The sequence below is a fragment of the Antennarius striatus genome, chromosome 2 (assembly GCF_040054535.1).
Source record: "Antennarius striatus isolate MH-2024 chromosome 2, ASM4005453v1, whole genome shotgun sequence".
NCBI classification, from domain to species: Eukaryota; Metazoa; Chordata; class Actinopteri; order Lophiiformes; family Antennariidae; genus Antennarius; species Antennarius striatus.
In genome coordinates, this window is record NC_090777.1 from 11,341,463 (window position 1) to 11,353,744 (window position 12,282).

Below are 12,282 nucleotides of genomic sequence, written 5' to 3' on the forward strand. Positions count from 1 at the left end.
TTTCAACATTACAGTATAGAGGAGTAATCAAAGATTTCAATGTCGTTAATGTCAATGATACAAAATAATTCTGGCATTAGCTAAAATACCAATGCCAACATTTGGGAGAAAAACATTTTCACATTAAACATACAGATAAGTAATTAACTTGTAAGTAATTAAAGCTATTTATAAATCTTAAAAACTGTTCGGCATTAGAAAATAACTACATTTTGTAGTTTTGGTATTAAATACTACATCCACTCACTATATGGAAAAAACAAATCAGAAGTACTTTTGGAAAACTGTAAAATGGAGTCACATAACTCTGGTGTGTAAATATGTAGGGAAAAAAACATCCTGTCAATTGGATAAAGAAGTCCAGAATGCTGCTGCTTGACTTTGACAACTAATCAGCTTAGCAGATGGTTTCCACAGACTGCATTTAAGAACAGAGTGTACAAGGGATATGCATTTCAAATAGCCCTCATCAGTGTCAAACTGAGTATACAGACAAAAAATCACATATAATATGGCCCACTGAGAACACCTTAAGTGTAAAAATGCATCAGAGAAGGCAAAGATACAAGTTTGTGTTACACCTGAATCAAAACTAAATGTAAACCAAAATGCCCACTTTAAACTACAAGAGTTTTAAAAGTATTCATAGTAATTCGCTGACATGTATGAAAAAAAAAAACAACCACTTACCAGCTCACTAAAGTGTTTCATGGCGTACTCCAGCACCCCAGATGCTGCTTCTGGTTGCTGCAGTTTATTGTTGATGCTGTAAGAGGTGAGAAAAATACAGACAAGCTTTTAGAAACATAACTCGAGGATGTGGTTCAATGGAATATGCCACTAAAACATATATAATGAGGTACAACTATTATTAAAAAGCAGTCACTGTTCCAGCTTTCTCTCAATGTATATATACCTCGAGCTGTCAATGTACTGTACAAATACAATATGACATGAGTGATTATACACAGGCAGGCAACTGAGTGGGTGTCGAGAGCACAATCTGTACACATTTCTGGGCAGAGATTTGACAACTTGAATGTGTTTACATAGCTAACATGGAACCCCTACCTTCCATTCATTTCTTTTTTTCTAAAACTTGTAATATAATTATTTCACCGTGAATATTGTTACTGCTGAACTCTAGCGTTAACCCACGGAAGGTGTTAGCTTTCCTTCCTAAACCAGTAAGAGTCAGTGATGCAGACACAAATGGTTGTAATGGTTCACTGGCTTCACACCAAGACAAAACTGTATAACTGGCATTAGCAGAATACAGAAATAATCAATTGGAAACACTGCCTGACAACTGAACCTCCTAGAATATGCCTAAATGGGTTTTACAAATGTCAAATATCTTCCATCTCAGTGATCTGTTTGTAAAAAGTAATGCAGCGATTGACAGGTGTCACGCTTATTTGAAAATGATGTATTATCCATCAAGACAATTCCCATTTGTAAACCCTGCAGTCACCCACACTGCCACCACATCTGGAAACACTCATCTGTTCCCCGTGTCTATTTCCTCAACTGCAAAACCTGCACGCAGCTTTGGTCAATATATCTGTAAAATATGGTGGGTGAAGAGCGCAGGTATGCAGCGGCGCTCCTGGAATAGCAGGAGAATGTTGATAGAAGATATGTGAGTATCTATGTCAGAACCCTGATCTGACTCAGGTTAAAGGCCAAAGTACAGGATGGAATGTCAGAGCAAGTGGTCACGCAAAAAATAACAATAACAACAGGAGTTGGTACGTTTCTGGAAATAGAAGACAACTGATGCTACTTACACAACACATGTGCTGAAAAGCTCTGAGTTGAAAAATAGGTTTCCCATGAACAAAGTTACAAAGTTACCAATTTAGCTTTAACATATCCACTCCTCTTTATACCAATTTTCCTCAGAGTACCATCAAAGTACTGATGGCAGTGATATGTGCTGTTTCTACACCCAAAAAAATGTTATAAATGTTATAAAATGTTATAAAACCGAAGCTTTCCACATTGTTTGCTCGGCACACTGCAGACCAGAATTCCTTGAATAGGACACTTCTTCAAAGTGCCAGGTTCCCTGAGCATTTCAAATCAGTTGTTATGATGAGCAGCAGTCAGGGAGAGATCCCTGTGACAACAAAAAGCATGCACATAAGCTTCCCTGAGATGAATTGTGACAGTTTGGACAGAATTACTGAGTTGAGGATATCTATTACATCCGCCTGCGGTTGTTCACAGACAAAATTACACTAGGAAAAAAGGCCATGTGTGGGGTCCTTGGTTGGCGTGGTTCCAGTTTAGAAGCCAGATGAATGTGGAGAAAAGTTCTTGAAAATGAAATTGGAGATGGCTTATGGGAGGGCAATGGACATTCAAATGACTGGCTTTGGCTCTGTTGGTAGTTCAGCCAGCAACTCTACTGTACACTTCTTTAAATCTTGTGACATCAGTCTTATCAGACATATCTTCTTGATATATCACATTTGCCAGATAAATGAATCGTCTTGGCAAAGATTAATTGCTCGCTAATACAAGTTTTTCAAAACCGGTACTTAACAAGTAAGATATGTCTTTCATAGGATCAGTTATATGAAATCGGTACCCAAATGGAGCAAGACTAATTGTTCTTGCATGTGGCTCATGAGCTATATGCTTCACAATAGTGAAACCAACCTACCGACCATCCAGTCTGGACAGGTCACTCATCATTCACAGGTCTTAGCCATCCTCACACCTCGCACGTGACGTAAATCTAAGTTTCTTCTTTTTGACTCTTTTGCATTGACTGTTCATCCATCTCTGGACCGTATCTGTGTGGACAAATCTGCGCCATGGCCAAGGTTGCAACAAGCAAGCTGATGACAGCAGATGTCATTGGTATGTCGGTACATGTACCGGTACCAAACTTATTTAAAAGAAAAAAAGATCCTGGCATTCCAGTCGGGCCTTGTTTGCTTTGGTAACAGTAGTGTGGCGACGGTCTGTTGTATCGGCTGAAGGCAAAAATAATTGATTGAATCTTTGTCTAACAGTACCGTAGTTACTGGATAATTAATATAATTGTTCTGTTGAAAGCTTAAGAATTATAATAATCATGATTATCAATCATAAAACTAAAACAAACAGTGAAGCAAAATATGCTTCACACTATTTTCACTTGCGTGACAGTGAATACTGTCCTTTTACACCCTATGTTTGAAGTGATTTTTCAAAGGAGGCTGGTGTAAACCAATGACGGACGGTGCAAGACTGAAAGACCATAAGGAAATCAAGCTTGACAGAAGGTGATTACATAACATGAGAAAGTGAGCTCACTTTAGTAAATAAGCATGTCTGCAACCCTCCCAGGGCTTGATATGGAGCCATGCATCATTAAAGCAATTAAATGAGACTCAGCCTCCAATAAACCACAACCATTCAATTTCTGACTAGCATACACAAAATCACATAGGCATGCTGTGTAATTTGACCTACTAATTGCTACTTTACAAATTATCAATTTTTAGACAACACATTAATGTCCACCATATTCCACAGGTTGCAGAGGCATTTTAGTACTGCCCAGATGTGGTGTCATCTGAGCAAAGAAAAAAAAATCATAATCAGGCCTCCTCTCCTGCAGACCCAAGGGATTTCATTGTCCCTCAGTTTAAGCCATCAGGCTGCTAGCTCCAAACACCCAAAGGCTAAATGCATCCAGATGACAGCAGACACACTGCTTTCTCCTCAAGTTAAAACTAAACTTTGAAGTATTTAACGTGAAAACATGCATAGGCCACACCTATCACTCCCTGCTTTGACTCTTTCTCTGATTTGCTCCTGTGAGACATGAACATGTCACCGAAAAGAATATGAGCTTAGGATTCATTCGCTGCGAGGCCATCATGAAATCACGTTTCGAAACTGAGAAAATGTGGTGCGTATGCTGAATCAGATTTTTGAGGTTCAGATTTATGCAATAGAGATGATCCTTTGCACAGTAGGGCCAGGTGATACAAAGGTCTTTATCGGGGATACAGTACTATGTATGCTTTGTATGTTGATAAAGATGTAATGCTTCGGACATTTTTCGTCAGCATGGATAGAACAGCCAATGAATCAGCAGAAATGTATGTGAGAAAAATCAGTCAGTGCAATGCATCAGTACCTTTACTCTTTACGTAACTCCCTGTCACCAAAAAAGATTCTTACCCCTGAGGTATATTAGTGATTTTAAACAAATACATAAGAACAATGTAATGAATTTAATATAACACAAAACACAAAATGGTACCTTAACTGACCACTTGTGTCAAACATTCAACCTCTAAAGTGTCTCTCATAGTTTGTTGACACCCTTGTGCTAATAAGACCTGCTTCAAACATGATGCACATCCAAACAGCAGCATTACTGAGGACTCTTAGCTCATTCCTGGTGGATAAAAGCCTCCAGCTTTGTTATTTCTGTGCTTACGTGCTGCAACTGTCTTCTTTAAATCCCACCAGAGATTTTGTATTGGATTCAAGTCCAAATGACGGACACTTTTAAATTATTCTGGACGTCCTGGTGGACACTGAGATATGCTTGAGATCATTGTCTTTTGGAATGTCAAATGACGTCCAAGTTCGGCTTCCTCAGAGATGGCGAGACATTTTCTTCTAGGATTTCCCCCATACTTGACAGAATCCATTTTATCCTCTTTATGCTGCAGGCTTCCAGTTATCAAAACAGGGAAGCCTCAGGATATCACTGATCCACCACCACTCCTCTTTGTAGGCAGGTTGTTTATTAGGATCTGCTTCATTCTTCAACCTCCAGACATACTGCTAAAATAAGTCTATGAAGAACAGCACTTCCAACAAATTCTGATTTGCAAAATTTTGTTCTTTTTAGAAATGTTATTTGGGGTGATGAAAATGTTTGAGAAGAGTGAAAACATTATTATGGTTAGTTTTTCCCATACTGATGTTGATCAATATGGAAAGAAAATATTAATCTAATATTGTGCACGATATTATTCAGCCCTACTTCATGAAATGTTTAAACTGACAGATGTATACTATATTATATAAACAAAAGCTAAATGCCTGAGTTTTACATAAAAACAAAACATTAACCTAAAAAGATGTATAACTTTAATTTTCCTTTTAGTAATTATAATAGCCGGTGATGGCAGATGTCTGGGAATACCTTTATAAGTGGTACTGAATCTTTCAGTCAAGGATTAGGTAGTTACATAAACGCTGTTAAATTATTACTGCAGAGAAAAATAAAGTTCCTTCTACTCATATCTCAAGACTGGAACACTAATGTGTGATCACACTGCAAACTCTGAACCAGCATGTGTAGGTCAAGGTATAGGTTTGCATTGATATAAAACATTTATCCATAATTACCTTAGACCTGAAAGCACCGAGAGGGACTAAAATGTATGTACTGTTCTCAAAAGCAGGAAAATATGCCCAGCTCCAGTAATATGATCCACAATCCCCTCTCCAATATCTTAAAGTGGACTGGCTGTTTCACCAAAGAAAAAGCATTATCCCTGAGGAAATTACAGATATTTCTCTCCACAAAGGGAAAGATGTGTGTGAATCTCACAAAGAAGGAAAATCAGACCTCACTACTGGACCCAATCTAATCTAATTAGGAAGATATCCACTTGGTTCTCACTGATTTTTGGGGCCCCTGCTTGCCAAGTGCTGTCTCCATTCCTTAATATTGAACATAACTTCAAAATGGGAAATGGTATCCACACACTGTTCAGGGTAAGACTTAATCAGGATCAATTGGATTAACTACAAGGGGGGGGTCAACATGCTGGATAGTTTAAATATTTCTCAAAGACATATATAAGATATTGGCAAAAGTTATCAACCGGTGTACAATGGAAAATCTGCTGATATTGATTAAAGGAATGCAAAAACAATTTATATACTGTATATATAACATGTGCAGTATAATTTCAATCATTTTGGTCCAGTGGTATTTCTACTACGGCAGGACATTTAAGTGCAGAACGCATCAATATTTATCATTGATGAAGTCATCACACAAAAATATATGAGAGATTCAAATGGAACTGAGCCTTCTGCAGAAATCTATAGTAAGCACTACTAAGGAAGTGGCATCGTCACAATGGACAGCCATGTACCCCAGCCTATTGCTGTATAACCAGCAATAGGCTGTTCCAATCTGTGCTCAACCATCTCCAACTTGCTTGACCAGTAAATGGTAAACAGACTGTATTCACATGCATCTTTCTTACCTGACTCATTTTAATCACAACATTGCAGCCAGAACAGTTAGTATTCACCCATTCACACAAACATTCATACAACAGCGGAATTCATACTATTTAAAGTGCCACCTGCTCGTGAAGAGTAGTGCCATTCACAGGGTCACTCACCAGAAAGCCGCCACCGTCAAATCAGCCTTAACATGTGACTGAAGCTATTCCAGTTTATTTGCTGGTGAATTACTGTGGCAGGTCCTTCATCGTTTGTGTGAGTCTGACCTTTGTGCTTGGGGAACTGCTCATTTGTGGGGTAGCCAAAATGCAATCAACAAATATTCCCATGCAGAATGAGCTCGACCATCTCACACTTTGGTCTCTTTCCATTGCAACAGCTTTGTCGAAGCAGACCACAGATGAGAAAAGGGTGGAGGTAATACACTATTGAAAACACTGCTTCAACTAACCATGGCTTCTGAAGCAGCACAACGAGGCTGTTTAAAAAATAATAAAAGCCAACAACAGTTTGACCAAGGTGGCCACATGTGTTCAAGAAAATATACCCAGCAGTAGGTAGTATTGACTTAGGCTAGATCTTTAACAATCTCTTTTACAAAACTATTTATCAAGCTAACAGGTGGAGGTAAACATAAAATAAGATACACACCAATGCAAAAAAGAAACACTGGACTTGACCACTTTTAAGGACCAAAACACACCAGGAATTTTAATCTGAATTTGCAGGACGATTGCATTGCTTTGCTTTTGCTCTGAGAAACTGTTCCAGTCATCAGTCATGGAAAATAAAAAATGATTGACATTAACGGATTCATAAAACTTGCATTTTTTAAAACCGTATATTTTTTTAGCAGCATGACTGAGTCTAGGAAAGAAAATGATACTGTACTGCTGACTCTTGACATGTGAATCGGATGACGACTAAAAACCAGACAAAGCTAGGGAGGTTTATGTCTTTAACCCCATTCAAACACAGATAAATCAGTATACTTTTCATACGGCAGGGATATTCAATTACAACCCCCCATCCCACACCCCGCAAGAAAACCGAAAAAAAAACCTGTAAATGTAGGTGAGTTTGACATTTTTAGTGTCCTATGCAAAACATTAAGACGTTTTTGGGGTGGATCAGGCCCAACATGAACATGAAGTAAATAAAAAGTAAATGAAAGTTAAACTAAATAGTGAGACACATCATAGTAATAGACAAATTGAGAAGCATTGGACCATTCAAATGTACAACTAAAGAACAGAATTACTGCCAGTTGATATCTCACGATTTAGTGCATAATTTACTGTTTTTAATCTTAAAGTGAGCGGACATGAAGCCCAAATAACTGGATGATCTCATCTCATTACAGAAACATTTAAACCCCAGACATTCATGGGCTTTGAAATGTGCTGTGACATAACAAACGCTTCATAACTCTCTAACAATATCTGACCAATGTCAGTTAACACCATTTAAAATGAAGACCCAAAACCTTAACCTTGTAAGACATGAACACTACATAATTCTTCAAGGATAACATGTGCGATGTTTCTACGTAACTAATGAGTAGCATATTGTGATCAAAAACAGTTCCTTGTCTGCATGCTTCTTGAACGACAGTAACATCACATGCCTCACTGCATGAGATAAGCTTGGATGCAAAGGAAGTGGTTACCTCAATCACCCGTTTCATTCCAGATTGTCCTTGGATGAGTGTGGCTGAAAGGGGGCTGAACTCATCTCCGATTCCATCTGACTAGCCCTTTGTCTGTTATTTCTCTGACAACGAAATCTGAACACAAAAAGGTGACTGTTTCGTTACCAAGCAGATGCTGCAGCATGGGGAAACACTTAGCATCCCTTGCCTTTGAGATTACCAAAGTAACCTCTCTCATTGGGGCTTATCATGAAGCTCTGTACTTTGGAATGTGTCATTGTTAATCTAGATAATAGATTAGTTATTCAAAACGTACATGTAATATGTAACAAAAATAAAGGAATTCGCTTGATGGGAAAAAATACAAAAGAGAAGCTGATCTCTCAAACATACAATTTCACAAATCTTTGTGTTCTAACATGAGTAAGTAGGTCACTGAGACATCAGGACAGAAATCATTCCATCAGTGTTTACACCAACTTATCACCACACTGGGACATGACTGTAGAATGTGTCTCTTGGGTTCCTCACCTTCAGGTCAACAGGCCAAGAGAACAAAGGGTCTCCAGTGGCCTACATAAAACCTGTGCCTGTTGGAATGCTGCCCTTGCTATGTGGACAAAGAGGCCCACACGAACTAGCTTTTTTTTTTTTTTTCTGGTTTTTTTAATATTTAATTGGATCTTATGACAAAAAAAAGTTCCATTTTTAATTTTTAAAGACTAAAGAGCTAGACTATTTAAATTGTCATTATAATTGACAGTTCAAATACTTGACGAACAAAAAAAAACGGAGTCTTTGCATGGCATCAGTATAATTATTTTGTCCTGTGACAGAACTATTCATACATACTGTTATGAAATGTCTCTGTAAAGCAGTGCCACGTGGTAAGCTACACTCACAAAAAGCCGATGAGACTGCTCCAGGAGGAAAGATTCACCTTCTTTGCCTCCGGTACTGTTTGTCCCAGCTACTGGTTTGCAGGTTTGCAAGCAGACAGCTACTGACACCACCTGCTAGCTATAACCAGTTTTAACCACCAGGCCTGCTACTTCCCTGCCAAGGCATGGACGCTGCCAGCTGATCAGAGCTGGAGGATGTCTTGGTGCATACTGTCCCCTTCATTAGAGGAAATATGAAACAGTCTGTTTTGCCTTATACGTGACCAGTTTTAACTCATTCACATATCACCAGACAGTGGGTGACTTTGAAATTCAAATTCATTTTAAACCAGCTGCTTGCCTTACGTGTCTCACATTTAAGTAATAAGCATTGTCAGACACTTAAAATGAACGTAGGCTGTGAGGAAATAATGTGCTGCCCAAGGTATTTGCTTTATGATGTAATACAACAAATATGCAGCTTATTTCCCAGGTAAAAACAGATTTTCTTTGTCTTCTGCTTTAGTTCAAAATTAATCACAATGAATCAATCATAGGAATCTGTTGCTTCTGAGAGAGCAACGCTAAAGACTGATAAGGTGAAAAGGTTTCATAGTAATTTATATACTGTGTTTGAAGACTATGTCTTCATAGTCTAAACTTTTGTTACACAATGAATAAACACTACTTTTCATATCCACTGGCTCATTTAGATGTCACAGATATATTTCAAAGACTAATTAAGTTCACATGGCCAGGACAACAATACCAGTGTATAATAAGGGAATTGTTACCTTTGACTTGATTTGTTTCATTAATTTAAATAAAGGATGTATAGTTGACTTTAAGTACCTAAAGGAAATGTAATGCCTTCCTAAGCCGAACTATTACCAAGATTTGCACAATTCAAAATGAGGATCTTGTTTGGATGCCAAGCTAACAGGTGGAATAGGTTACTGTAAGTAAAGATTACGTAATTCAAATTTTGAGATAGAAAGTCTGGCATCTACAGCCTCTGAATTTCACCTCCTGCCTTTCCTGTAATTGAACCCATGAGTGCTTCTCTGACAGCTTGGCCCAGGTGGACACTGATAATAAATGTTTTTTCCAGTGTGTTTAAAGACACAAAAACTGACTGTGAGCACATTCTGGCTCAAAACACTTTGTTTTGTCAGCTCATGCTTATCACAGATAGACGAGTGCCACAATTAGCACAGTGGGGTGTTTGTCTTGGAAGGCAAAGGAAAATGTCTACTCAATGAACTGTGTGGGCTTCCTGGGGAAGTCACAAAAGGAAGGGGGTTTTAGTGACATGTAGTGAATTCCTCCAATGTTAGTAAGAGACATGCCTTCTTTACACAGAGCCTGATGAGACACAGTTACGGGATAAAGGGTGCTTAAACAGGCTGTTTTGAAGGGGAAACAATGTGACACTTAACTCATAAAACAGCAACCAGCTCAACTTGTATCAGCACTGAATGACTGGGCTACAGAAATATGGTCCTGCTGTGATGCAATGAAGACTGTGACTCACGCAACAGTCAGGACAATGAGAAATTCCAGAAAAGACAATTATCCACATATTTTCAGAAGAAACTCTGAACACATTGATGACTTATGGTTAAGCTTTACATGAAGCACCATCAAAAATTGCAATGTTAAAAAAAACTTTGCCACCTGTACAAATATAACTCAGAAAGGAGCTAAGGCAAAAAACTTTTGGATTATTTGAGTGTGTACAAATGAATATAATAACAATAATAATCATATTATTATTATTAATAATAATAATAATAATAATAATGTATTACAAAATTGTCTATATTATAATAAAAATGATAGTAAAATACTTATCTCAGTGCCTTACAATCAAGTTCTTTTTTACATGGTTAGAAGTTAGAGGTTACATTTAAATATGATTATTTCTATATGGAGAGCATTATGGGTGAACTGCTCTGCATGAATGATCACATCTGTTGTTACTGGAAACTGTTACTGGGAAAACTGAAAAGGCTGCTTATGCTTTGGGTTTAATCAGAGGTCAGAATTTATATGGTGATCAAAACTCCACAGAAAACTGAATGTGAAACAGAACATTATGTTTAGATAATTGTTACAAACATCTTGTAATTCTCATACAAATCGAACATATCTATAAAATGTCAAAAACCATGCACTGAGTAAAGGTGAAATTGATCAGCTGAAAGACGGCGAGCAACATTCAGGAAACAAAATCCCTGGGGAAAGACAGAGGTATTCATATCCATGTACTGTATGTCATCCAGACACAAGAAAGAAAAGTACATCATTTCATAGTTACATCATATTTTAGAATTTGAGTAAAGTCATACTTCTAATTTGTTGCTCCAAACTTTGTTTCCCTTGATACAGAGATGATGCTGAGCAGAATGACCTCAACCATTCTCTTGTTTGTTTGCAAACCAATGAGGGAAATGAGGGAAACTTTTCAGACATTTGGCTGGAGGGTAATAAAAAAGCCTAACACTGCATCAAAGATGAATTTATTAAATAATGTTGAAACTAGTTTTAACATTAATTGTGCTCTACAATTCAAAAATTTTCCTCCCTCAACTGTACTTTGTGCATTCATGAGATGTATAAATTCACATTAATGAATGGCACTACTAACTGTCTCGTTGATGGAAATGTTGTATATGGTAGTGTACACTGTTTTTAAAAGGCTCAACATTAAGTGCAAAAAGTATTTGGGTAATATTACAAAAAATTACAAAACCTTTAGATTTTGAGATTTGAGAAAAACTAAACACATCAGCGTTAAGGTATCATACATCTTACTGTGTGTATTTGATATTAATTATTGTCCATGAAACTACACAGAACTCCGTCGCTGCCTGTTCAATCATTCCTGTCCATGTGGAGAGAGGAAAATCCATAAAGTTCAAATAAAATCTGACAGGAATGTTCTGGTTTATCCATGTCTCCGTTGGTGCCATTATATGCAACTCCTGTATTTATAGCATACCCTAATACCTCTGTTACACAGCCATGTTCACACATAATGTCACACAAGATCGTGCATGTTGTGTTGTATCGATGCAATAATCTTTAGCACTTTGACCTAATCTCCAAAGGTATCGCCTCTAAACTGATATAACTTGTAGAAAGTTAGAAGAGATTCCAAAAAAGAGAGATAAAAAACATTTAGGCTCTGGCAATTTTAGAAGCAAAGACAGCCCAACCAGGAACAAAGACTGTCAGTAAAAGAGAAATACCACACATGGTGGTTTTCACTTCCGGAGAACGTTAAGGACACTACTTTTTCAGGTTAACCCTCCCAAACACAATGACTGTGCTTCTTCATTGTTCTACACACCACTATGCACGTTTTCATGAACGAATTAGTTCATATAACTTGCTTCAGTCATAGTAAAGAACATCTCATAATGATAAAATCAATGACTCAACTATACTGAAATTTGCTTTCAGATGTGTAAAGTTGTATCCACCCAACTTAAATCCTATTTAGATGGACCCAGAACAATG

General features: G+C 37.5%; 1 protein-coding gene across 2 annotated transcripts in view; it reads right to left on the reverse strand.

The window, feature by feature from the left end:
* The window catches only part of mtor (mechanistic target of rapamycin kinase), an 81,163-nt gene that overhangs the window by 32,796 nt on the left and 36,085 nt on the right, over positions 1-12,282 (reverse strand). For both annotated transcript variants that reach the window (XR_011037383.1, XM_068328056.1), the window contains exon 29: positions 691-766. Coding sequence is in view for 1 of the 2 variants with exons in the window: in XM_068328056.1 (XP_068184157.1) it covers positions 691-766 (76 nt within the window). In the remaining variant the exon portion in view is untranslated. The remainder of the gene's footprint in view (positions 1-690; positions 767-12,282) is intronic.